Source organism: Entelurus aequoreus, linkage group LG05 (genome assembly GCF_033978785.1).
Source record: "Entelurus aequoreus isolate RoL-2023_Sb linkage group LG05, RoL_Eaeq_v1.1, whole genome shotgun sequence".
Classification (NCBI taxonomy): Eukaryota; Metazoa; Chordata; class Actinopteri; order Syngnathiformes; family Syngnathidae; genus Entelurus; species Entelurus aequoreus.
In genome coordinates, this window is record NC_084735.1 from 65033367 (window position 1) to 65061106 (window position 27740).

Genomic DNA, 27740 nt, shown 5'->3' on the forward strand with positions numbered 1-27740 from the left:
TGACTAAAGTGGATAAGCTGGGTTTTTTTTGCACTTACATTTTATTGACAGTTTATTTAAGAAACGTACATATCTTTCTTATTGATTACTAATTCAGTTAGAATGTATTCATTTTGGGGGGCGGCGTGGCGAAGTTGATAGAGTGGTTGCTGGTTACTGGGGTTCAATTCCCACCTTCTACCTTCCTAGTCACGTCCGTTGTGTCCTTGGGCAAGACACTTCACCCTTTGCCTCTGATGGCTGCTGGTTAGCGCCTTGCATGGCAGCTCCCGCCATCAGTGTGTGAATGTCTGTGTGAATGGGTGAATGTGGAAATACTGTCAAAGCGCTTTGAGTACCTTGAAAGTAGAAAAGCGCTATACAAGTATAACCCATTTATCATTTATTTATTTTAGCACTCTGTAATTGTACAAAAATAAATTTTTCTTCAGTTTTTTTTAATGAGTACCTTTTTTTGCAGTATATTTGATTAGTAACTATTTATAATCTGCCTGACATAAGCCTTGATAATATTTTTTGAGATTAACACATGCTTTCATATCTGAAAAGGTTTATCCTATTAAACTGTAAGTAGGTTAGAAATAGTTATGAATACCATTAAAATCCAGAGTGAGATAACTACCGTATTTTTCGGAGTATAAGTCGCACCGGCCGAAAATGCATAATAAAGAAGGAAAAAAACATATATAAGTCGCACTGGAGTATAAGTCGCATTTTTTGGGGAAATGTATTTGATAAAACCCAACACCAAGAATAGACATTTGAAAGGCAATTTAAATTAAATAAAGAATAGTGAACAACAAGCTGAATAAGTGTATGTTATATGACGCATAAATAACCAACTGAGAACGTGCCTGGTATGTTAACGTAACATATTATGGTAAGAGTCATTCAAATAACTATAACATATAGAACATGCTATACGTTTACCAAACAATTTGTCACTCCTAATCGCTAAATCCCATGAAATCTAATATCTAGTCTCTTACGTGAATGAGCTAAATAATATTATTTGATATTTTACGGTAATGTGTTAATAGTTTCACACATAAGTTGCTCCTGAGTATAAGTCTCACCCCCGGCCAAACTATGAAAAAAAACTGCGATTTATAGTCCGAAAAATACGGTAATTCAGTGTTATTATTTTGAGTGGGCCTCGAGTCCATCTGTAGTGGAAAAGTTGGGCTCTGAGGTAAATAAGGTCAAGAACCACGGAACTATAATAACGAGCCAGTCTTTTGACCGGCTCTCTGAAAGGAAATGCTCCTCAAGATTCGGGTAAGCCATAAATATATGGACAATATTATACTGCTACTGTGAGGTCACCAATTGTGTAAACAAGATCCATCCATCCATTTCCTACCGCTTATTCCCTTCGGGGTCGCTGGATCGACGCTTTTAATGGCTTTAAAAACTATTTTAGTTAGTAAATTACATTTGAATGTGGACTAATGTTCATTTTTAAATATGTTGATATGAATTGTAATGTATAGTCCATCCATCAATTTCTACCGCTTATCCCTTTCGGGGTGGCGGGGGGTAGTGTCACTGTTATTTCGGTCTGCAATTAAGGTAAAACCTAACAAATAAATTACGTCGTTGTATTCATACGACACCTTTAATATAAAATATAATTTGTTTTCGCTGTGATTCTAAACAAATTAGTACTCATTTTCAAAACGTTTGACAAACAAATGCGACGCCAGATGTATAAACCGGAAGTACGCTAGAAAAATAAAAAACGCAGAAGCGGAAGTGACACTAAACCGGAAGTAGGTGCAAAACAACAGCGCGCCAATTTCATGCATACTTCACTACTGTCTTTGTGTCAAGTTACTTTGGCAAAAATATTTTAGGTTTCGAGAACACTGCTGCTAAGGAGGGTTTGCAGGTACGTGGCTACTATTAACGGAGCACTTTGGTTGTCATTTCGAATTACTGAACATGTTCCACGTTGCTGGCCAGGCTGCGTTGACGAAGAGGATTAGAGAAGAGATGTAATAGGAATAGGTGATGGTGTGTTATAATGTGTACGTCTGTTTTTTTTAGCATGGCAGTGCCCTTTGTGGAGGACTGGGACCTCGTTCAGACACTTGGTGAAGGAGCTTATGGAGAGTATGAGTTCTTTATTATTTTCACATCTACAACAATAAATATGTTTGGACTCAATTATGTTTATTGTTTGCAGGATTAACAATAATCGTGCATGTACATTACAACCCATGCACATCAGTCTTCCTATTTATTACATACTTATCTTTGTAAAGTCTCAGCAGTCGAGTCTGCCAGTTCCCCATAATAAATCAGACACACAGTATACAAATATGTTTTCACTGGACAACATAAATCATAGTTGTTTTTTTTTTCATTTTGATCGTCTATTAGTTCTTTCTGTGTGTTTTAATTTTGATCTTTAACCTTCTCCAATGTGCTCAGAGTGAGGCTGCTGGTGAACAGACAGACGGAGGAGGCGGTTGCAGTCAAAGTGATTGACACCTCTCAAGCCCAAGAATGTGCAGAGAATGTCAAGAAGGAAATCTGCGTACACAAGGCAAGATGCCATCTTTAATTTAAAAACTGATGTGCGGAAGATTACTTAAAGTAAATAAAGTATGATCGAGTACTCAACTTGGATACACTTTAGTAGTCAGTCTACAGTATATACTGTAGAAGTACAAGTGAGTCAACACACAGCCTTTTTTTGTCTAAGTAACTTGGAATACAACTGTTATTATTCAGTATGAGTACCATTATTACCGAGCAATGCCAAAACACAAATGGTTGTTGAAATGTAAGGTTTGTAGTCACCTTTGTGAGATACTGTAAATAGTGATTTGCACTATTTCGTTTAGATCCTGAACCACCAAAACATAGTGCGTTTTTTCGGCCATCGTAAGGAAGGACCTACTATGTATCTTTTTTTGGAGTACTGCACAGGAGGAGAGCTGTTCGATCGAATTGGTGAGACATACATGCTCATTTGTTGAGATCCAGTACTAGAACTGTGTAAAATTATCTTTTTCTAAAGATAACAGTGCCCACTTTGGATTAATTGTATTTTTGGTAGCAGTTTGCAGTGGTGTAAGACTGCACCAATATGTGTTCCTAATAGTTACTTGTTTTGAATTGGATGCCACTGATTTGTACACGTGTACCTAATAAATACGATTTAAGAAATGTTTTTCCTTAGAGCCTGACTTGGGGATGGCGGAGAAAGATGCTCATAAATTTTTCCAGCAGCTTATAGCCGCAGTGGTGAGATAAGCAAAGTTAAGATTTTGTGCTTGCTTATATTCGATTAGTCACTGCATGCCTCTTCCAGGAGTACCTCCACAATATGGGCATCACTCACAGAGACATAAAGCCAGAGAACATTTTGCTGGACAACAAAGGTGAGTAGATTTTGGCAACGGCATACTGTAAACATGTCGCATTTCCAAACTTTAATCAGCTGCACTTTCACTTTCCAGACAACCTCAAGCTGACGGATTTTGGCCTCGCGACCATGTTTCGCTTCAAAGGACGAGAGCGACCAATGTACCGACTCTGCGGGACTCTTCCTTATGTTGCCCCTGAGCTGTTGAACCAGACTGAGTACAAAGCTCAGCCGGCAGATATCTGGGCTTGTGGGATTGTGCTGACTGCAATGCTGGCTGGAGGTAAATAATCACTGGTCAAGATCACATCCTGGTCTCCGCTTTTGCCATACTTTTATCATTTACTCTCGAAAAAAAAAAGCCAGGACAGTGTTTCAGTCTATTTGATGTTAGAGTCTCCTAAAGTAGTGGTCCCCAACCACTACCGGGCCGCGGCTCGATTAGTACCGGGCCGCAGAAATGTTTTTAATTAATTTTTTATTATTTTTATTATTATTATTATTATTTTATTTTATTTTTTAATTAAATCAACATAAAAAACACAAGATACAATTAGTGCACCAACCCAACAAACCTCCCTCCCCCATTTACACTCATTCACATATCAATATAGATCAATACAGTCTGCAGGGATACAGTCCGTAAGCACACATGATTGTGCGTGCTGCTGGTCCACTCAATCTAACTTTAATCGCCAATATTTCCATAGCAATAATAAATAAGTATGGAGACAAAGGGCACCCTTGTTTTAGACCTCTTAATAGAGGTATTGTCCCTGAGATGTATCCATTACTGATCATTCTACAGCTAGTTTTATTATATAGCGCCTTGATCCAGTGTAATAAGGAGTTGCCAAAATTGAAAAAAACTAAGCTTTTACAAATAAGAACAAGAAATAATTAGTTATTTCTGTTTTATTTATTATCTGAGCCCGAACGATTATTATTATTTTTTTAGTATTTTATTTTGAAAAATGACCGCATTCTCTCGGTTATATCTTGGTCACTTGAGCGGCAAAATTTAACCTAGCTAGGAAAATGAGTAAAAAACAGACGTCTTTGTGAAGGGGAAAAGGCACAGTGAAGAGAGAGAAGAACAGCCTACAACTTCCAACAAAAAGAAAGCTTTTAACAGACAATACCAGGAGTCCTACTTCAACTATGGATTTATCGCAACAGGTGATTCCCACGCACCGAGCCCACTCTGCATAATATGTGGCGACCAACTCTCTAATGAGGCAATAAAGCCTTCAAAACTGCTTCGCCACTTGGAGACCAAGCACCCTGGATTAAAAGACAAGTCCCTGGAGTATTTTGAAAGAAAAAAACATGAACATGAAAAACAGAAGAAATGACTGAGGGACACCACATCAGTAATTGAGAATGCACTGAGAGCCTCGTACTTAGTGGCTAATCGTATTGCTAAGGCTAAAAAGCCATTCACTATTGGTGAAGAATTGATCCTTCCTGCCGCTAAAGACATTTGCCGTCAACTTTTAGGAGAGGCTGCTGTTAAGAAGATATCACAGGTGCCTCTAGCACCGTGACTAGGCGCACTGAGGAAATAGCCGAAGACATTGAGACACAATTGTTAGAGAGGATTGATAAATCACCGTAGTATGCACTCCAGGTTGACGAATCTACGGATGTTGACAACAAGGCAACACTACTTGTTCATGTGTGATATATTTATCAGGAGGATGTGCATGAGGGAGAGGGGAGAGGAGGAGAGCTTGTGAGTCGACTCGGGCACACAAACATGCAGGAGGCTTATCTGACGGTTCAAACTGACAACTTTATTTCAGATGTTAAAAAATAACATTCATAATGAAAGTAGTGTGGAATTGCTGGTTCTTGTCATTTATATATTTTTCAACGTGATTTTTTTATTTATGTAATGGGCAGAGAGGAAGTTACCAGAGACTTTGATGTTATACTCATGTTATGTTGTTGGCGCATTGTGCTAGTAAATCCATATGAGTACACAGTGGATTCACGTTTATTATTTTAATTTTTTCATGACATTCAACCGCCGGTCCGCGGGACAAATTTTCGAGCGTTGACCGGTCCGCAGCTACAAAAAAGTTGGGGACCACTGTCCTAAAGTGTCTAAGACCAGAAAGTCGTCAGTCCCATTGTACTGTGTTTGGAGGGCCAACAGGCAGGGCCAAACCTATTTGTGGATGGCTGCTGGAAAAGGTTGTTATCAAATTAGCAAGAAACAGAGGAGAATTTATGCTAATTTTAAGATAATGGTGATCAATAAAGCAGAGCAGAACTGTTAAGTGGCTAAAAATAAACTGGTCTTGGAAAAAGAGCGATTGTGTTATTCGCTAGTCGTGGCAACTATTGATTATTTTAGTAATCTATTGATCATTTTGTTTGATTAATCAAGTAATCAGATAAAACACACTTAACAGCGTATTTTCAATGCGTATTTTAGGATAAATAGTTAAAATAAACATAACCATTACTTTCTTTCTTTTTTTTTGATAAATGCACATCACCAACATTTAAATTGCACTTTTAACATCTGTGCATTAACAAAACAAGTCTCCACTGTTTGCTGCCACGCCGATCACTTTACCCACACACCAAAGCTCTCGTGTGCTCTTTTGCAGCCTCTGTGTGGAAACTGTTAGAGTATTTAAACTTCCAGGCCGTCCCGGATTTTTTTAGTTTTAATAATCACTCATTAAACTAAAAATCAAAGCAACAGAATATAAATCAAATAATTTTTCTAATCGATTAATTGTTGCAGTCCAAATATTTGCCACATTATAGTAAAAATTGTCTCCATTAAAGGGGTCATATTCTGATTTTTTTCTACATTTAAAACCCTTTCTTGTAGTCTACTTAACATGTAATGGTGGTTCTTTGGTCAACATTTTGCATAGATTATGTTTTACAGACCATCATCAAGCCGCTTTCTGACCGTCTATTCAGGATGCCGTTTTGTGGGCCTTCTTATTTAGGCAACTTCCAAACAGCTCGTTTGGAGGAATTAAGAATGTAGGCAAGATTGTTTTATAAATGACTGCGCAATGCCAATGGTTTGATTTCAAATTTTTGGGACTTATGCACATCCCAAATACACAAAAAACAGGTAGCAATAGGTAAGAAAAGTTGGTTTTGTACTATAGGTCCCCTTTAAAAACACCTCAGTTTTAATATGTGCATCAGTGCTGAAACTGTTGATTATTTTAGTAATTGTGTAATCAATCAATCAATGTTCTATCGGTGAGTTTGTTTGATTAATCGAGGAATCGGATAAAAGACACTTTATAGACTAAATGCATATTTTAGGGGAAAATTGAAGTAAATAGAAATATTTCTGTTTGCCACAACCTCCTTTCTTTAAAAAAAAAAAGTTTTACATAAGTTAAAGTTAAAGTACCAATGATTGTCACACACACACTAGGTGTGGTGAAATTTGTCCTCTGCATTTGACCCATCCCCTTGTTCACCCCCTGAAAGGTGTGGGAAATAGTGGGCAGCGGTGCCGCGCTCTGGAATCATTTTTGGTTATTTAACCCCAAATTCCAACCCTTGATGCTGAGTGCCAAGCTGGGGTTTGAACTCACAACATGCCGATCTCAGGGCGGACACTCTAACCACTAGGCCACTGAGTAGGTCTATAATCAACATTTCGTGCATTATTGTCTATCTGTGTTGACCCTGCGATGAGGTGGCGACTTTTTCCGTCTGAATGCAGCTGGGATAGGCTCCAGCTAACCCCACGACCCCGAGAGGGACAAGCGGTACAAAATGGATGGATGGATGGATGGATGGATGGATGGAATAAAGTAAAAATAACAACTATTTACACAGATCACCAGCACCCACACACCACCACTTTGGATAAACTGGATTAGATTATTTTTTATTTACACTCATTCAACAAATAATCAAAGCAAGAGAATATATACAAAAGCTTTTTTTAATCGATTAATTGTTGCAGCCCAAAAAGTGCGTGGTGCTGTCTGCAATTGAGTGAAATACTGTCAAGAAAGAGTGTTTGAGGTAATTTGCTGACATGCGATGTTGAGTCACTGTTTTTACATCAAATCTGCCACCACCTTTTAACTTTAACTTTTGTCAAGTACACAACTGAGTTTATCGGCAATCATTCACTCAGCCTACACAGTTTGAAAGATGCCAAGTCATGATTGCGTAATCCAAATCAGCAATGGACTTTTCTAAATGTTCTAGCATGTTTTGTTCTACGCTTGTGTCTCGTGTGACTTTTCCAGAGTTGCCGTGGGACCAGCCCTCTGAAATCTGTCAGGAATATTCAGATTGGCTTCAGAGGAAAACCTACCTGGCTCCTTGGAAGAAAATACAACCCATGCCTCTTTGTAAGTTCTCAATGCATAAATAGTGTGAATGTCTCTCCTTGTGTTTATTTACTTCATGTTTTTGGCAGGTTTGTTGTCCAAGTTATTGCTGGCCAAACCTGATGCACGAATCACCATTTCAGACATTCAGAAAGACCGCTGGTTTGCTCAAGGAAAGTCCTCATAGCAGTGCACACGAGCGTTGTATAGTTATTGATAAAGGTGTTTTTGTGCAGGTGTGAAGCAACCATCAGGTTCCCTAAACTGCGGTTCTAAAAAACACCTTCGAGCTGATGGTGCAGTGATATCTCGAGCCAACAGGTGGATTTCTAATGTTATTTGTTTTTTTTTTCTGTAATGATAGCATTACGCGTTTGCTTCTCTCCCTGCAGTGATGACAAGACGGAGTTTTCCAGCTCCCAACCGGACCTGGCAGTAGGAGGCTGGGAAGCCATGCTGCTCATCAGCCAGATGGACGGTCAGGTCAGCTTCTCCCAGCCGACCAAACCTGAGCACATGCTACTGGGGAGTCAGCTGCTAGGAACGCCGGGAGCCAGTCAGGTCAACGCTCGGTTTTTCGTTCTTTGAACGTCTGAACAAAGTGGAGGATGTTAACAATCTCTCCTCACTGTTTGGACACAGACGCCGTTGCAGAGATTGGTGCGCAGAATGACACGCTTCTTCACCACCGTGAGCGCTGACGCCTCGCTGGCTTCCCTTAAAGATGCCTGTGACGCTCTAGCATTCGGCTACATACTCACTTGCACCAAACAGGTATGCGCTGATGCAAGGTGTCCAGGACTTTCATTATTTCGATTCACCATTTTCATTCTTTAGAATTTTGCCAATCCTGTGTTGTGGAATGGCTGCCAGCTCTCTAAGCATCTGCTGGGTTGCATATGACGTCACATCCGCCTCACGTCCGGCTCATTAAATATGCGTAGTGGTCAAGCTCGCGTCGGTTCTAAACGGGTCCTAGGCGTCATTTAGCTTTTCTAGAAGAAAAATGCCCTATGATTGTGTTGTTTTCGGCTGCAAAAACCGTTCAAATTGCAAAAAGGATAAACGTTTATTCAGAGTTCCTCGAGAGGTAGTCAAGAAGGGCGGAAGGTTGAAAGATTTTACGAAACGACGACGAGAAAAATGGCACGCACTCCAGTTCAAGGGAGCAGAGTCGAAGAATGCATGAGTTTGCTGTGATCACTTTGTTAAAGGTTTGTTTGATATACTTTTAACGATTAGTGTTTTCCATTTAAATATTATCTTGATATTATTTGTATTTCTTAAAACACATTTTTGCCACGAGTGTTTCGAAAAGCACCAACTCGAAAAGTCTAAATAAAATAAATAAAATGTGAGCAAAACCTAAGGATTAAGCTTTCACCAAAGGCAGCAGTCATAAATGAAGCTTTCAGCACATACACCATGTTGACATCTGTAGTTATATTTTGATATAGACGGGGACAACACGCGTACTCGTAAACGGCGCATGCAACCAACATTGATGTAAATGCGAAATTAAATAATGAAATGCAACCTTACCCAAGCAAAAAATTATGCATATTTACCGGGGAGAGTCTTGATACAATTTTCAATGACCCTACCACACACAAAAAGTTGTAGATCTCCATGCTTTTCCATGCTTGGAAATAATAACATATTTAATCTTTTTTGTTAAATGCATTTAAATTTGGCCAGAAAAAAATTGCACTGTATACAGCTTCTTCTTGACTGAATATGGTTTTATTATTTGATGCAACAAGCTAATACAATTTTTTATGTCATCGTAACGAAAAGTGGGAATCGTTGGCCACTCTGCAGTTCGATTATCATTCAGGGGCTATGATTTGATTATAAATAGATTATTTATGCAGCTTTAATAATACAATGTATATAAATAATATATACCAGTAATTTATCATTCATATATTGTATATTATTACATATTATCACTGTATAATGTTTATTATTAATATGTATATTAGGCTCCCCTTTTAGCTACTACTCGGCTACTGTGTCATTTTCAGTTTTTGGATATTCGGGCAAACATTTTTAATAATGTAAATACCTCACAAACTGATGTTTGGCTTCGCTGGCTTCAAGTACCTTTTCTGGGTGACAGTTTATAAGGTGGCGACTTGTCCATGGTGTATCGTGCCCTCCGCCCGAGTGCGGCTGTATAGGCTCCAGTCCCCCCACGACATCGAGAGAGACAAGCGGTGGGAAATGGATGGATGGATTGAGGATTTATCAAGTAGCTTTTCAGTTTGCTCCTATTTACCACGGTGTACAGTGTTTTTTGGTGATTTCCCTCTGCTAGTAAGCAAAATAGACAAAACTTGGTGAATGGCGAGAGAAGAAACACTGAAGCACTGAGAAATGGCGACCGAGTAATGGACTGCGTAAACAGGATGTTACGTAGGGAGCTTTGCTTCTTCAAAATGGCCATGCCTTGTGTGTACTGTACTGCACAGGAAGTGATGTCATCAAAATGACCACGGCCTAAGGCTTACAGTGGCACACAAATTGAATGAAGTGTTTGTACACGGAGACATGGTTCGCACACAGAGGCATATTTGGCGCCATCTAAAGGTTCGTAAACCGAAACGTTCACAATTACAGTAAGAGGGGTTTCTTAAATGGAGGTTCCACTGTATATGGAAGACTAGATACTTGAAAACTGTAGTGACAAATGCTAAGTAATCAAAAAAATTATCGTCCCTACTAAATAATCTCACTTATCTCATCATATGAAATATAATTTACTTCACCAATTATTATTTATTTATTTATTTTTATTGTGATTACTTATGGAGTATATTGTGAATAAATTGAGAACAGGAAGTGAACAAAAGTTTTAGCAACTGTTATGTAAAAGAAAAGGGGTAGGATTAAATAAGCTCTGCTTCTTCCTACTCTTTTTCAAACATGTTGAAAAGAGAAACTGGAAATTGTGATGTATCATGTTGTATGCTTGCATGTTCGAAATAAACTCAACTCAACTCAACTTGGCGAGCAGGCATGCTTAAATAAATTTTGATGCCTTCCAAAACCACAGAATGTTCAGATATTTTGGCCCTGCAGTGTTGCCGGCCGGCGGCCACACTGATTAATATTGTCTCTCCTGATTTATTAATCCATTTGCTAATTTCCTCTTCTTAGCTGGTTAATCTCTGCTATAACACAGTTCCTATTGTCCTTCTGTTGAAGTGTACACAGTGTTTTTCTTGTTTCACTAATTCACATTCTACTTAGTTTAGCACCAGAGTTAGCTTGTTCTCCTCCCTTCTCCGTGTGTGTTTGCACTAGATCTGCATTTAGGGTCCGTTTTATTTCATTTATGTAAATAATTGATATTTGGACATTTGTCCAAATGTCCAAATCATCGTCGTACTTCTAATCGTGACGCATCAGAAAATTGATCATTTTTCCCACCTCTTATTGTAACCCTTTTTGGAATCCATTCTAGAGTAGCTGAACTTCAATATCTGTCTGTCACCTGACTTGTGAGGCTGAAGAAGGGTTGTTGGTTAACAAATAATCAAATGCAGGGGCACTTGTTTAATGTAATTTATTTTGTATTTGTATGGTTATGATATATATATTTCGCAGCTACAAACGGCCCTTTGACGGGAGCCGTAACTATCATGGGGCCCATGATGAAAATGAGTTTGCTAGAAGATTTCACTACTTGGTAGAAGCCAGCAGAGGGCGTAATTAGATTGCTGCTTAATAAAATGTTTTTCCACTGAAATCAAAAAGGGAAAGAGAAAAATTGGGAAATTTGCTACAACATGGTTACCTATGTGGAGTTTATGTTTGTGTGTTTTTAGTCACCTCTCTCTACTTTGTTGGTTTTTGGCTTAGCAATGTCATTTAAGTTTACATATTTAATACTTAAAGGCCTACTGAAATGAATTTTTTTTATTTAAACAGGGATAGCAGATCTATTCTATGTGTCATACTTGATCATTTCGCGATATTGCCATATTTTTGCTGAAAGGATTTAGTATAGAACAACGACGATAAAGATTGCAACTTTTGGTATCTGATAAAAAAAAGGCTTGCACCTACCGGAAGTAGCGTGACGTAGTCAGTTGAACATATACGCAAAGTTCCCTATTGTTTACAATGATGGCCGCATGAAGTGAGAGAGATTCGGACCGAGAAAGCGACAATTTCCCCATTAATTTGAGCGAGGATGAAAGATTTGTGGATGAGTAAAGTGCAAGTGAAGGACTAGTGGGGAGTTGAAGCTATTCAGATAGGGAAGATGCTGTGAGAGCCGGGGGTGACCTGATATTCAGCTGGGAATGACTACAACAGTAAATAAACACAAGACATATATATACTCTATTAGCCACAACACAACCAGGCTTATATTTAATATGCCACAAATTAATCCTGCATAAAAACACCTGCGTGTTTGTTATGCTAGCTCCTAGCTCCTCTGCTAGCTCCTAGCTCCATAGAACACGCCAATACAATTCAAACACCTGATCAACACACACAATCACTCAGCCCAAAAGACCGTTTACCTAACCCAAGGTTCATAAAGCTTATATATTTTTAAAAAGTTACGTACGTGACGCGCACATACGGTCAAGTTATCGAATGTTTAGCAGCCAAGGCTGCATACTCACGGTACCTGATATTCAGCTGGGAATGACTACAACAGTAAATAAACACAAGACATATATATACTCTATTAGCCACAACACAACCAGGCTTATATTTAATATGCCACAAATTAATCCTGCATAATAACACCTGCGTGTTTGTTATGCTAGCTCCTAGCTCCTCTGCTAGCTCCTAGCTCCATAGAACACGCCAATACAGTTCAAACACCTGATCAACACACACAATCACTCAGCCCAAAAGACCGTTCACCTAACCCAAGGTTCATAAAGCTTATATATTTTTAAAAAGTTACGTACGTGACGCGCACGTACGGTACGGTACGTGTTATGCTAGCTCCTAGCTCCTCTGCTAGCTCCTAGCTCCATAGAACACGCCAATACAATTCAAACACATGATCAAAACACACAATCACTCAGCCCAAAAGACCGTTCACCTAACCCAAGGTTCATAAAGCTTATATATTTTAAAAAAGTTACGTACATACGCAAAAAAAAGCCAAAGCTGCATACTCACAGTAGCACGTCTGCGTCTTTGTCATCCAAATCACAGTAATCCTGGTAAGAGTCTGTGTTGTCCCAGTTCTCTACAGGCGTCTGTGTATCCAAGTCAAAAGTCCTCCTGGTTAGAGTCTCTGTTATCCGAGTTCTTCCATCTTGACTGCATCTTTCGGGAATGTAAACAAAGAAGCGCCGGCTGTGTACTGTTGTGGCTGACTACGTTCGAAAAATACGTCCATTTCGCACCGACAACTTTCTTCTTTGCTTGCTCGGCTTCCTTCTCCATAATGCAATGAACATGATTGAAACAGATTCACAAACACAGATGTCCAGAATACTGTGGAATTATGAAATGAAAACAGAGCTTTTTCGTATTGGCTTCAATGTGGAAGGCATACCCGTGTTCGCCGGTCTACGTCACGCGCATACGTCATCCTCAGAGGCGTTTCGAACCGGAAGTTTAGCGGCAAATTTAAAATGTCACTTTATAAGTTAACCCGGCCGTATTGGCATGTGTTATAATGTTAAGATTTCATCATTGATATATACACTATCAGACTGCGTGGTCGGTAGTAGTGGGTTTCAGTAGGCCTTTAAAGGGGAACTGCACTTTTTTTGTTTTGTCTGTCATTCACAATCCTAACGTAAGACAAGAACACATCAGTTTTTTGTTTTTTTTACACTAACTCGTAAATAAACGTTAGCAAAAGTCAGTTAACAATGGAACCAGTGGGACCTGCACTATTCTGCCTATAAAGCTCTCTAAAAAAACACCCAAAAGCCTCCATCAATGTTTATATACAGTATATGCTGTAAGTACAGTATGTATGTAACAGGCTTATTCATAATAACATGTAATACTTACGTATTTTGCTCATTTTAAGCATACAACTGTGTATTCATTTAGACGCGTCACGATGTCAGCTTATCTCTTCCACAACAACTACTACAACTAATCATGGCAGAGTTCATGAGAGCCAACAAAGACTACTTTGGGACAAGTGATGATCCAGAACCTTGTATTTTTGAATCTGAATATAAGAAGAATGAGCTACAAGTTTTAGAAGTTATGTGCTAAACGGATCTAGCTTTAGTGAAACACAAACATTAGCAGCAATATTTCTGAGTGCTGAACTAGATATTTACAAACTACGAACATATTAATACAATCACTTACTGTACAATGTATGCTATCACTGTGATGCCAACTGCTGGAATGTTCATATCTTCCCGTTTAAAAAAAATGGTGTCTTCTCGCTATCTCTGGGTGTAAGTCGAATGTCAAAGTGGACAAACTATTGGTTTGTGTCGACATCCTTCTATTATCCAGGTGAGAGGCATGATTTATAATCTAGAATTCAATTTCACAAGCTCAGAGGCAATGCAGCAGCTCACTGGCTCAATATAGCAGCATAAGCTTGTTCGCTCTCTGTGATCACGGCGCGGCATAAATAGTTGGTCTGTGTTAGCATTTATAATAATATCGGTAACTTTTGGTTTATATTCAGGTCAGGAGATGCACATGGAGTATTGTTGCCACTTTTTGGATGTTTTTAGAGGGCGTTATGGGCGAATAGTGTACTCCCATTAGATGCATTTTTTGCCACCTGTTATATGCCGTATTTTACCATTTAAAATGCATAAAAAAAGAAAATAAGTGTTCTTTTCTAACATAGGAATAGGGAATGATAGGCAAAATAACAATAAAAAAGTGTAGTTCCACTTTTAAAATGCAACATTTGGAGTTATGTCTACAATGTCCCAAAAGTTGAACAATTTAAGGAGTTCAAACAAAGTGTTTCTATGTCTTGTTGAACAGTTTAAGAGTCAACTCCCAACTGTATTGCGTCTCTTGAGCTTTTTACTGAATTATACTAACTAGTGATGACAACAAGGGAAAGTGTGGCGAGAACTAAAAGAGTAAATGGAACTTATTACAACAGGCTGGCTGCCTTTTATTAATGGCATATACTGTACAATTATTACACACTTAGACAATATTGATTAAATGTCACGATAAGGCAACAGTGTAATATGTCAGACAGGTATCTAATCAAATTTAACCCTCCAAAGCTCTAAATGTCACTAGTCATTGGAAATATAAACATTGTACATAAATAATGATAATTAAATGATAAATGGGTTATACTTGTATAGCGCTTTTCTACCTTCAAGGTACTCAAAGCGCTTTGACAGTATTTCCACATTCACCCATTCACACACTGATGGCGGGAGCTGCCATGCAAGGCGCTAACCAGCAGCCATCAGGAGCAAGGGCGAAGTGTCTTGCCCAAGGACACAACGGACGTGACTAGGATGGTAGAAGGTGGGGATTGAACCCCAGTAACCAGCAACCCTCCGATTGCTGGCACAGCCACTCTACCAACTTTGCCACGCCGCCCCATGTAAATTGATTTGATTGGATTTCAGGCATTTAAACACTTTTTTTTTTTTGCTTGTGTTTGTCCCTCAGGTGACTGTGAACACACTGGACAAGCGCAATAACAAACTCATATTCAAAGTCCACTTGCTGGAAATGGACCAAAGAGTGCTGTTAGACTTCAGACTGTCCAAGGTGGGTTTTTAGTATCCGTTTGTATTTAAATAAAGCTGTTAAGACACGATCTTCCTGTTCATCCCCTCTCATTTGGTGTATTTGTTTCTTTAGGGCGACGGTCTGGAGTTCAAGCGGCTCTTCTTGAAGATAAGGCAGAAGCTGTGTGACATCGTCAGCACGCAGAAGATTTCACTTCCTGTCATATGACCTCACTGGTGAATATTAACAAATGTGAACTGATGCCGCAGGGGTGAGGAAGCTGTATATATTTATCTGTTCTAATAATGTTTAAATTGTTGTCTTGTTTGTACTGTTTTAGCATTCCATTGTTACACACATTCTCTATGGCAGGGGTGTCATAACTTTTTCTATGAGTTCTTTTTGATATACTTCTCATTTAATTGATTTAGCACGCTAATATCGATCCAATATGGGTCAAGATATGCTAAGCACTTAAATAGATTACTACTAGGTGAAATTGGGGACCTCTTGAAATTGTTTATTTATTCTCATTCTTTGTGACAAATTATTGCAGGAATTAAAATAGCTTTTTTACTTAAAAACTACACTGGTAAAAAACAGCCCTGTAACGCCCCTGGCAGTGTCAGAAATACCTGCCACAGTACTGGTGTACCTCATTCGGGGGACCTCTGCTCTGTAAGGAGACTGACAAATTCTTATGTTACTCACCACACAATGTCAAAATGTGAAATAAATTATTTAAAACAAAACAGAAAGATGTTTATATGCCATACAATTTGCGGTAAGTGAATTAGGAAACTTGAAATGTTGCAATTTTTGGAAACGACTGGACGATCTTGCCAGTAGTTCCATTCCTTTAGGAGCCGGTCGCATTGACGGTGATGGTGACATTGACGGGTTCGTTGTCTCCTGTGGGAGGGGCTTGTCCGGCAGTGGGGGAGGTGTTCAAGGGGGAAGACGCCCTGGGTAAAGCCAGTGTTGGACCTGGGGGAAGGAATCACATTCACGAGTAAAGCAATTAATGGGATGCTAAAATGTCCCAGTGTATTTTTGTTTTTGTTATATGAACATAGCGTTGTTTATCTGAATGTGTGTCCATCTTGCCTGGGCTAGACAAGCTTCCTATTTGCCCTTCCGTTCCGTTGACCACCTCATCCTCTGGGAAGTTAATGTTCTCCCTGGACTGACTGTGTTGCCTGAAAAATGAATCATTTAAATTCCTTAACACACCTCAAATGAAAGGGGGCTATTATGCTAAAAGTATCTTGCAAAAGTGAGTACAGCCATCACATTTCAGCAACCAGGGTCAATACTAAAAGAATCAAACTTGAATATACTTTACTTTAGAGTAGTCAGTGTACAATTTGTATAATAGTATTGGAAATGACTCAATATACAGCCATTGTCTAAATACCGGACAACTAAAAATGTGATTAAAAGGTTGTGTAATGTACGATATAAGATAGGCCGACGTCAGGGCTTCTAATATTGCTATATCATTAAAATGCATGTTGATGTCACATACTAGCTGTGTCCCGCAAATTTGACTGCGACGACGAGGGAAAAAAATCGCGTCCTTCACGCACTGCAGCATTCTTGCTAGCGAGCTCGCAGCTAATGTCCCTCCACAGTTAAAAGCCACTTCTAAATCAGCAATCCTCGCCTCTATGGTGCCGAATAAACTACGTTTCTTACAAGTATTACCCCAGGAGGATTAGCTAAACATGCTACACTACAAACCTAAGCGAGGATGGAGCGCTTCAATGTAAACAAAGGTGGGTGGATCAATACAGATATCAACTGTAACAATACCAAGTATAATATCAGTAAATAGTTGGTACCACAGTGGTTAGATCGATATTTTCTATTAACACAAAATCTTTTGTCGGTTTTGTTATTGTTTACAAATTCAGGAAACAAGTGCCTGGACACAGGAGGGCTTTAAGGGCAAAAACCAAATGATTTAAATCAAAGCAATAGTAGGAAATTATTGAAATATTTAATTGATATTGTTACACCGCCATTCTGTGTTTTTCTGGTTATGATTGTGCAGCATTGTAATGACCAATACTGTCCCTGTAACTACTTGGTATTGGATCGATGTAGTACTGCCCAAAACTAATGTGAAGCATAATATAAAGTATTAAAATAACAAAAATTTGTTCTTATTACATTTCAACAGAAGTTTAGATATGAAACATGTTGGAACAGAACAGCAACAGTAACCAGAGAGTATCAGGAGAACAATAATAGGTTAAACAAAATGATACAACCTGAAATGACACAATATGTTACTGTATACGTCAACAGCTAAATTAGAAGTCTTTTTAACCTGTTTTGAAATAGTTCTATTATATACCAGATAATATATTGTGATATATATCGTTATCGCAGGAGGCTTTGATATATTTTGCGATACAGATTTTAGGACATATCACCCATCTCTACTCTTAAGTATCCATCCATCCATTTTCTACCGCTTGTCCCGTTCGGGGTCGCGGGGGTGCTGGAGCCTATCTCAGCTGCATTCGGGCGGAAGGCGGGGTACACCCTGGACAAGTCGCCACCTCATCACAGGGCCAACACAGATAGACAGACAACATTCACACACTAGGGCCAATATAGTGTTGCCAATCAACCTATCCCCAGGTGCATGTTTTTGGAGGTGGGAGGAAGCCGGAGTACCTGGATGGAACCCACGCAGTAACGGGGAGAACATGCAAACTCCATACAGAAAGATCCCGAGTATATACAAGTTTATCTTGTAAAGTATTGCCCCTTGGGAAGATATAATAAAATAGTTGCTGGTTTGTCATATCTCCTCACTTTTATTGCATACTTTAATTTGTACTCACAAGCCAAACAGCATGTCATGTAGTCCTGTGAGGGGAGGCAACGGAAAGCCTTTAAATGCTGTGTGTTCACTAGATTGTGTGTGTGTGTGTGACTCACGAGGGTTGTTGTTGCGGTTGCGGATTATGTAGATGAGCAGCAGCACTGTGACGATGGCTGCAAAGAGCATCCCCCCTACTGCTGCGCCGATCACAGCAGGGTAGTTAGTGGAGCGCGGCTCGGCTGCAACACATCACAGTTACACATTGCAACAACGCTACACAACATAGTGTATACTATAAATATTTGGTCTTTAATCTTGAGAAATTGATTGAAATAGGCTGCTGATCTTTCCAGACCTCTGAGTACTAGTGTGCATTTTTAAAGTTGGGACACTTTCCATGGGAATTAACAGGGGGAAAAAATGCAAGTTAGTGTCTAAGAGTGTACTTACAAATTATGCACTGTGTCGTGCCTTCATCGCACTTGTTATACAACTAAACTCAATCTGGCAGCCTGCATGTCTTTTGCATTTCTGCATGGCATGGATCGCATAATTTTAAAAGTTTGCATGCTGATAGTTCATTACGGCATTTGAGCTCTGGTTTAAACAAGCAAAACATGTAGTGTAATATTATGCCATGTATTTATATTGTGCATATCAATGAAAAAAATACTAGCCATAAATAAATATTACAATTTTTTTGTTAGCTTTGTTGTATTGAACTGGTTGTATTTACTGTACAAATGACCAATTAATTCCCATAAAATGTTATTCTTATGTCCAACTTTAAATCTGCCCCGCAGCTATCTACTATATGACCCTCAAGCTTCTGTCACGTGATAGATGTGCCCAGTATGCATGGAAAAAGAACAAGCACACAGAGAAAGTGGAGAGAAAGGAGGCAGGAAAGGATGCAAATAGGGTTGTGTTTGTGTGTGAATTAGGGTGGAGTCTTTTCACCTGAATAGATAAAGAAGAACCAATGTTAAGTCGTTAGCAGGATTATCAGAATTGCTGTATATTTTTTTCATCTGGACTCTATTTTGTGCCATTCCAGTCTATTTAACCTTCCTCTCATATTTGTACCTGGCGTTATTGCAGCAGAGGGGTGCCCCATGGTTCTGTGGTTGAAAGGTGTGACCCGGAACTGGTATTTAGCTGTGGGTGTCAACATCCCTACTGTTTGAATCCTGACATCAGGGTCATGGATAATACTATGGTGCCAAACCGAGGCACCGATCCTCTCTTGCTTTGAATCGTTTCCACTTGTTCTCCTCCCCGGGTGTTCGTTCACCCACTTGTGCTGCACGATGAATCCGGTCCAGCCTTGTCGGGCTTCGCCCTCTATCTTCCACTCCAGCTCCACCTCGTTGAGCTGCCGGCTGATGTACGTCACCCTGAGTAGGGTGGCGTTGGGTGGCATGGGGTGCTCTGAAATTGAAAACAATTCTTAGCATCAGCCAAACTAGTTGCTTTACAAAGATACTCTTTGAAGTCTTACTCTTGACCACCAATGTGATGTTGATGTCAGCTCCTCCCACAGCGTTGGAGGAGGAGCACCTGTACTCGCCGCTGTCTCTAGTGTGGTCCGTGTCTCGCACGGTCAGGTTAGCCCACGCTGATGTTCGTAGCAGCATATACTTGGACGTGTCCTGAACGTCCAAACCGTGATTGTTGAACCAAGTTATGTCACTGGTGGGCAGGTAGTTGGCCCTCAGGCTGCAGGAGAGCTGCACGTCGGCCCCCTCGAACACGGACACAACGCTGCGCTGCGTTAGCAACACAGGAGCCTCTGCAAGTGAAATAAACTATATTTACTGTATTTCCTCACATTGTAGTTGGGGGCATTTATTTACTTGCCTGCAGACTGTTCCAGACTGAAGGATTTTTTTGGGCCAAAATTAAATAAGTAGCCTGTACAAAGTAAATTTAAAAAAAATTATTTTTTTAAATAATTTTTAGAATTTAAGTAATAAATAAATGTCTAATTATTTATTCAATTACTAATTATTAATTGAAGTGTTAATTACTTTCTTTTTTTTAATTTAATTACCGGTAGTTAATATATTTCATAATGCTGCTGTTGAACAGCCCCACAGAATTAATCATTAAAGTTAGCTTTTAATTAAATATAATTACGTTTATGGCTAATTCACTTTAAAGGGGATGTTTCATTTAATAAAACAAGCATCATTTGTATTTGTGGCCTTAGGTATGCATTTTCAAGCATAAAAATGGCTAAATAAGCTTAAAATATCAGTAATACAGTAGTATTGATCACTGGATGAGACCAAACCACTCAGAGCAGTGTTCAGTATGATGGCCACCGATTGCCTTAGCCTCAGACAGCATTACTAAATTAGATTAAACGAGTGTAAAGGTGACTATTACATGTATAGAGGGATCTCATAATGTTAAAACATTTATTCAGTAATATTGTTAAAACACACAAGTTTTTCATGCACTAGCAATGAAAATATCCATCCATCCATTTTCTAGCGCTTGTTTCTTTTTGTGTTGCGGGGGGAGCTGGACCCTATCCCAGCTGCAGTTGTGCAAAAGGCAGGGTACACTCTGGACAAGTCGCCACCTCATCACCGTGGCAAACACCGATAGACAATCATTGATGTGCACTTTCACATAATTAGTGTTGCAAATCATGGAAACTCCACACAGAAAGACCTCGATCCCGGTAATGGAGCGCACAACCTTCTTATTGTGAGGTACGAGCACTAACCACTGGGCCACTGTGCTGCCCTGCAACGAAAATATTCAATTCATAATTATTTCCTATTTTGCGGACATTCATTTACCACTGTCAACAATTAACAGCAACAAACGAGGGTTTACTTACTTTATAAACCAAAACATTTTAATTAAATGACAAGAAATGAATGTTTTGAAATATATAGTTTTTTTTTTTTTTTTAAACTGACTGTTGGATTATTGAATAACTATTTAATGTATTATTTTGATAATCTTGAATATTATTTAACTTTCTGTTTATCGTGTACATATTATAAGTTGCGGCACAAAAAAAACCTCCAAACCAAGTGTTTATTATCGGGGCATTGCCCAATGTTTTTTCTGATAAAATTACATATGTGGATTTTGCATAAATAGTACATTTTGATATTACATTTTTTTTTATTATTTAGATAAACTGCATAATTGTTTCTTTTAACTGACAATTGGATTAATAAATTAACAATTAAAAAATTACTTTTCATTTTAAACATTTCAATTATGTATTTGACTTTGTATTCATTTTGTACATATAAAATTTGGCACAAAAAACCCTACATAACACGCGTCTATTACGGATTAAAATACATTACGTGTTAGACGGCCGTTGCTTATTCCCCTTTTTCAATTTTCTGTACACTATTTTTTTAAAAGCTTCTCACTGCATACAGCAGTGCTCAAGACTCCCTGTTTAACTTTACAGATGCCATGTCTCCTCTTAAGGCAGTGTATGTGTGTGTTTTATGTGGTATACTGTCATACATGGTTGTATCAGTCATAGGCTAATTAAAAAATTACCAACTAGGAAATTACCACTGCCTAGTCTTTATAGTCTGTGTTCAAGTGGTCGTTTTTCGCACTTGGAGACTGATTATGGCAATTACAAGACCAACCATAAAGTATGCACCCTAGTGTCTGTGAGCATTTGTGAACCAATAAGATTAAGTAGCATTGCTTTGAACGCTCTCCTCTGAGCACTGACCCAGTGTGAGCCTACAGGTCTTAGTTTGGACCAGAAGCGGATGTTTAGCGTGACAGGTGTAAGGTTTCCCGCTTTGAGCTGTTCCGTAGCGAAGGATCAGGACGTTGGAGTTTTCTTCCCCACGTTTGCCATGACCACTTGGGCCTTCCCACCACACCAGAGCGTTGGGGGCCCCTCCATCCCAAGAGCACGACAACATGAGATACTGCCTGTTGGTTGTCACGTAGGCTAAACACACCAGTTCTGAAGCTGGTAGATCTGGGGGAGGAGAGGAGGTTCAATTCTTGGATAGCAAAGTTGTGTACCGAGCAATGTGTACTCACGTGCACGTGTGCTGCACTCCACTGGTTGTTTGAGTGCAGGGTGGGAGCCCGTGCACGTAAACAAGCTGCTGTTTGAACCCAGTTCTTCAGACGGCAGCAAGATGCCGCTTGTGTGCCCCTTGCCGACCTCGTCTTGCCCTGCACGTCTCAAGTGTTCAGCCCAATAAACGGAGGCGGACGGGAAGCCGCCTGTCCAGGAGCAGCGCAGTCTCAGGGAGGTGTGATTCAGGGCTGGCTCCATGGAGCAGGAAGGGGAAGCATCTGGTGGATCTGTTGGTGAGAAGATGCAGCGTAACAAGGCGATGGATGATATGATCCGAGGAAGTTGTTAAACTACAGTTGGGTATAAGGGTTCACTCACGCTAGTCAGATTGTTTGGTACCAGTGATTTGCACCATACTCAAGCACACATGGAAAATGTGGACTTGTGCTATTACCGAAAAACAGTACTAAGTTAAAGTTAAAGTACCAATTATTGTCACACACACACTAGGTGTGGTGAAATGTGTCTATGTTTGTACGTTATGTTATCCAATAGATGTTTCTATTCAATGAACAGCAGTCTCCTATGATGGCTGGGTGCATGGTCACCATAATCAAATGACCATAGAAGTCTCTAGTTATTGGTACGTCCAGAAACATAGGCTGTATGCAACCTCCTGATGTTGTTCATATCAATTCCACGAAATAGCAGTAGCTGTATTTGAAATAGCGCAAGTGGTCCGCTTTATCTACCTCTGCATGCATTCTAAAATCTGGGTGTGAAACTCAAACTTGAGAAACGGTAAGTACAGCTGAAGAAGCAGAAACCAGTAGAATGCCAAGTGCTGGTCTTTGTAACTGACCATTGCTTGCCATGGCTGTCACACGACAGCAAGCACTGTACCTGCCAGAGAGTCCCATCAAATTTCCCGACGGTCCAAACGGAAGAACCGGTCTGGAGGGCTTCCACACTCGGCTGTGTGTTTGTGTTGAAGTGTGTTTAGGGAGGAAAAACAGATGACAGAGGTCTTCCAATCAAGACAGAGAACAGAATTGGAACTTCAGGGTTGACAAAGACTAAAGATAGTGTTGGATTTGATTTGTTAATGGTGAGTATCCATTGACAAATCAAAGACAGAAGACCCAAATTCTTGACGTGTAGCTCAAGAAGGTGTCACAAAGTTCACACTCACAGTAGACAGTCAGGCTGATGGTCTTTTTAGAGCGTGTGTTGAGGTAGGTGTTCTGCGCCAGGCAGGCGTAGTCGCCCGTGTGCATCCGGAGGACCTTGGTGATGGTGAACTGCGGCCCGCTGTACACCTGAGAGTTGTTGTAGAACCACACGTACTGACTGGGAGGGTTGGACTGAGCTTGACACTGCAGGGACACTGTCTCTCTCTCCAGGGCCGAGTAGCCTCGCTCCGTCAGCGTGTACGGCGTCACCTCAATCTGGGGGATATCCGGGCCAACTGGAAAGACATTTTTCAGGGGGACATTTAAAGGGCTCCTCTATTTCTTTCTGCAAATGTTACTTCAAGGACAGAATGTCTAATTAATTACTGTATTTAGCGTAATGATACATATTGCTGTCTTTACCATCTTAAAACACGCATCCAATGGATCTCCTGTTTTTCAAGCTTGCATAAATGGGAGGCATGTGTGAGCTTGGGGAAATTCTTCTTCTTAGATTCCCTCTGAGTTTCTTAGACGCTACATTACTTACGAGACGTTACTTGTACAATAGCTCTGTCAAGCACTTGTTGCAAGTGGTTGAGTCTGCATTAATTAAGCACCAATGTAAGGTACCGATATCTACTTCTTTTTTTGGTCTGGTAACTACCATTTGTGTTGGCACTGGTGCCATTATGGAACTGGGTTTTGGTGCCCTTCCCTATACAGTGTTACGATATTGTGATACATGATTTAGAACAAAGCGAATCTACCAAGTCAAATTCCTTGCGTGTTAAACATACCTGGCCAATAAATTCCATATATTTTAAGTTAAAGTACCAATGATTGTCACACACACACTAGCTTTTGCGAAATTATTCTCTGCATTTGACCCATCACCCTTGATCACCCCCTGGGAGGTGAGGGGAGCAGTGGGCACCAGCGGTGGCCGCGCCCGGGAATCATTTTGGTGATTTAACCCCCAATTCAAACCGTTCAAACTTTTGTTTTTGTGCCTTACCTTTTTAACTTTAGTCAAATCAAAGTGGTCAAATGAAAAAAATTAAGCAAATTTGAAACAACCAAACCCTGAGAAAATCACCCAACAATGCACATCTTTAGTCTACAGTACAGTAGATACTATTAGTGGTTTTCTGTATTTGTAGTACATTCCACTCACAGATAATATCCAGCCATATCCGATCCGAGCGCTCACTGTTGACGGCGTTGCTGGCCATACATCGGTACCATCCGGTGTGGTTGCGGTTCACCGCCGTCACGTTGACCACACTGGTGTTGCCCTGAGCAAACGCTGAGACGTTTCCTTGGAGGCTTTCTTGTTGCCACACGTACTGGATGGGCCCCGTCCCGTTGTCCAGATTACATCGCAGCCATATTGTCGTACCTTCCACCGGAGACACGTCGCTCGCCAGGAGGTGCGGCTTTGTGACTGGAACTGATTTAAGGTAAGCGATATTGGTATGAGTCAACCAGATCAAACTATTACGTCATATTTGTTCTTTCTTCTAGGACCTACTTCTGACGGCAAGATGCACGTAGTAGTAGTACACCTTGGGCTCGCTTTCTAGGTCATAGAACGCCTGGCAGGTGTAGAGGCCCTGCGCCGCCACGGGCAGCTTGTCGATGCTGACGTCGGCACTTTTGGAGATGACCGTTAGCTCCCCGAGAGCCTGGGCCAGCTTTTGGATCTTGGGACCTTGGCCCAAGTCGTACACCACCGCCTTGATGGCTTCAGTGCCGGGCCTGGTGAAGCTCCATATGTACATGTCAGGTATGGTGCTACCGCACTCCAGGATGACTGCTTTGTTCACCACGCCGTACATGGTGTTGTCATGGTACACCACCTCGCCATTGATGCTCTGTGCTGGAGTAAGAGGGGACACACACGCATCCCAGTGTGTGTGTGGGTGTGTGTGTGTGTAGGAAAGGGAGACAGTGGTGTTGTATATCACACTTGTGTTCAGTTACAAGATTCATTGCATTGTAGGTCACAGTACAACTCCCATGTTGTCACTATTTTTCAACATTTCTAGTTAACATGTCCCACGTGAATGTATTGGCCAAAATCTAGCATTGATGCTGGAATTTAGTCATTTTGAAAGTGCTTTTAGTAAGCCTTACTTGAACACACAGTTTTGTGTGTTTGTAGCTTTAATGCTAATAAGCTATGTTTGTCTACGCTTGTCACTTTTTTTTTTACATACACTGTAACTCTGCGCTTTTCCAACATAATAGATACCATACATCACATACAACAACTTTAAGGAGTGGGACAGGAAGAAGCATATGTTAGTAACACTGGAATAGCTATCTGAGCGCTACAGTGCTAACGTCGCAGTTAGAACAGCAACGTCATGGTGGGTTAGCGTATTCACTGAAGAAAAACACATGGATCCCACATTTTTAGCTGAGTGATGTATAGTTAGTAGATTTTTAGGATGTGTAGTGAAGCCTACTTTAATACACTTCATCTAGCTAGGGGCAGGTATCACGTCCACAAGGAAGATTTTTTTTTCTCATGATGGCATAAAAACCCTAACCCGACCGTTTAAACCCCTCTTCTCTAGTGAGGGGTATGATGGGTAAACAGGCTCTAGGGCAGGGGTGTCAAACTAATTTTAGCTCAGGGGCCGCATGAAGGAAAATCTATTCCCACATGGGCCGTACAACTAAAATCATGGCATAATAACTTAAGAGTACAACTACGACAACTTCAGATTGTTATCTTTGTTTTACTTTGGCCCAAAATAGAACAAGCCCATTATGAAAATGTACATATCACATACAATCCTCTTGACAAAAAGTGTGAAAACAGTTTGTAATGGGGAGTGAGAAGGCCTCCAAATACAATTCTGCTTAGGGCCACAATTTAAGGCCCTCCTGCTGGTCTATGACAGTGCTGCTTATAAATCTTTACATAACGCTTCCAGTGAAGTGTTGAATGACTGTTGGGCTTTGCTTAATAGAACACATCTAAAACTACTTCCAATTTCAATGCCATGACCATAACTCAATGTTTTGTGGTACTTACAGCTTACAGAGTGAAGCAGGAGTAGAAAAACCAGCCCTAGCAGTTGGGCCACCATGGTATCATCATGACCTTTAATCCAACAACTTCCACAAAGAAGGTCTATTTCCCAAAAACAAAAAGGTGAGTGCTTCCTCCTGCGTCCTTTGCTGCCATCCAGAAGGTCCCTGCAGAATTCCGTTGCAGGCACTGACTTTGAGCAGGAAGAGATGAAGTCAACTGATTTGGCCTCCATTATTCATGCCGTCCGTCTTTCGCGTTTAGAATAACATCAGCGATACTTTTTGCTCATTCATTATACAAGACAAGCCCAGGTTAGCATGACTGGCATTAATAATGGCTGCCATTCAGGGTCTTTTTAATGTGGATGTTTCACCACAGAAGCATCACTGCGGCAACCCCAATCTGCACACAATAAGGATTAAAGAGGATTTATAGGTTTGATTTTATTTGCTCTTCTTTTGTTTCCGGACAGGAGGGGGTACAAACACACACAAAAATGATAAGACAATAATCTGTTCAATGGGATCGCTTTCCTGCTGCTTTAATCCTCCTTGGGGAATTGTACAAATACATTTTTGAGATTTTAATTTCCAGGGTTGTGGGGTCACCGCAGACTGATGAGATTTGGATTTGGATAGATATGTTTTTTGTGGGGGTTTTGCTAGATATTCGGCATCTTGCAGCTGTGCTTGGTTTTGTATGAAGCCTGCACATACACTAGATGAAATCTGGCCTTGCAGGAATTACTCTTAAAAGATCATAAGTAGAAGACGAGCGGTTTGGGAGGGCCCCTGTTGAGTACGTAACAGGAGACGTGTGCTTTGAGTGAATGTAGGCCGCTGATCAGTTTCAGCCTCTTGGCAAAGGACGACATGCCGGACACGTCATTATGAACACTTGCACAATCTAGGAGATCAGATACATGACCGTATATTGTATCAAATGTTTAGACTGTGTAAGTGCAATATTGCTCACTTTTGTCATTCATTAGTGTTTTTGTTATTGTTGTTATAATTTGCACTATATTATTAGCCTGAAAAATAAATAATTGCTGCTTGAAATGAGCGCAAATGTTAACCCCTTTTACAAGATACTCAAATATTATTGCTCAATTTAAAACACAACTATGTTAATGTTTATGTTGTTCTATTAATTACAGTTGTTTACTTTCTAATTTATATTTTACATATACATTACAATATTAAAATGAAATTTAAAAAAAATATTTTTTTCATTAGGTATTATCATTGTACCGTTATA

At 40.0% G+C, this 27740-nt stretch overlaps 2 protein-coding genes across 2 annotated transcripts; one reads left to right on the forward strand and one right to left on the reverse strand.

Moving 5' to 3' along the window:
* Positions 1 to 1727: 1727 nt before the first annotated feature.
* On the forward strand, positions 1728 to 16141 carry chek1 (checkpoint kinase 1). Its single transcript, XM_062048670.1, has 14 exons — positions 1728 to 1891; positions 2050 to 2115; positions 2437 to 2551; positions 2853 to 2961; positions 3191 to 3255; positions 3323 to 3392; positions 3471 to 3659; positions 7630 to 7734; positions 7803 to 7884; positions 7948 to 8034; positions 8106 to 8274; positions 8356 to 8487; positions 15325 to 15426; positions 15520 to 16141. The coding sequence occupies exons 2-14, from the start codon at positions 2051 to 2053 to the stop codon at positions 15613 to 15615; spliced, it is 1386 nt and encodes a 461-aa protein (XP_061904654.1). The 5' UTR covers positions 1728 to 1891; position 2050; the 3' UTR covers positions 15616 to 16141.
* Positions 15900 to 26535, reverse strand: LOC133649960 (V-set and immunoglobulin domain-containing protein 10-like 2). Its single transcript, XM_062046676.1, has 12 exons — positions 26481 to 26535; positions 24966 to 25313; positions 24609 to 24884; positions 23452 to 23727; positions 22277 to 22546; positions 21954 to 22211; positions 19728 to 20018; positions 19313 to 19657; positions 18343 to 18465; positions 18246 to 18270; positions 16495 to 16586; positions 15900 to 16374 (listed from the first exon to the last, which is right to left on the reverse strand). The coding sequence occupies exons 1-12, from the start codon at positions 26533 to 26535 to the stop codon at positions 16247 to 16249; spliced, it is 2487 nt and encodes an 828-aa protein (XP_061902660.1). The 3' UTR covers positions 15900 to 16246.
* Between the last annotated feature and the right edge of the window lie 1205 nt (positions 26536 to 27740).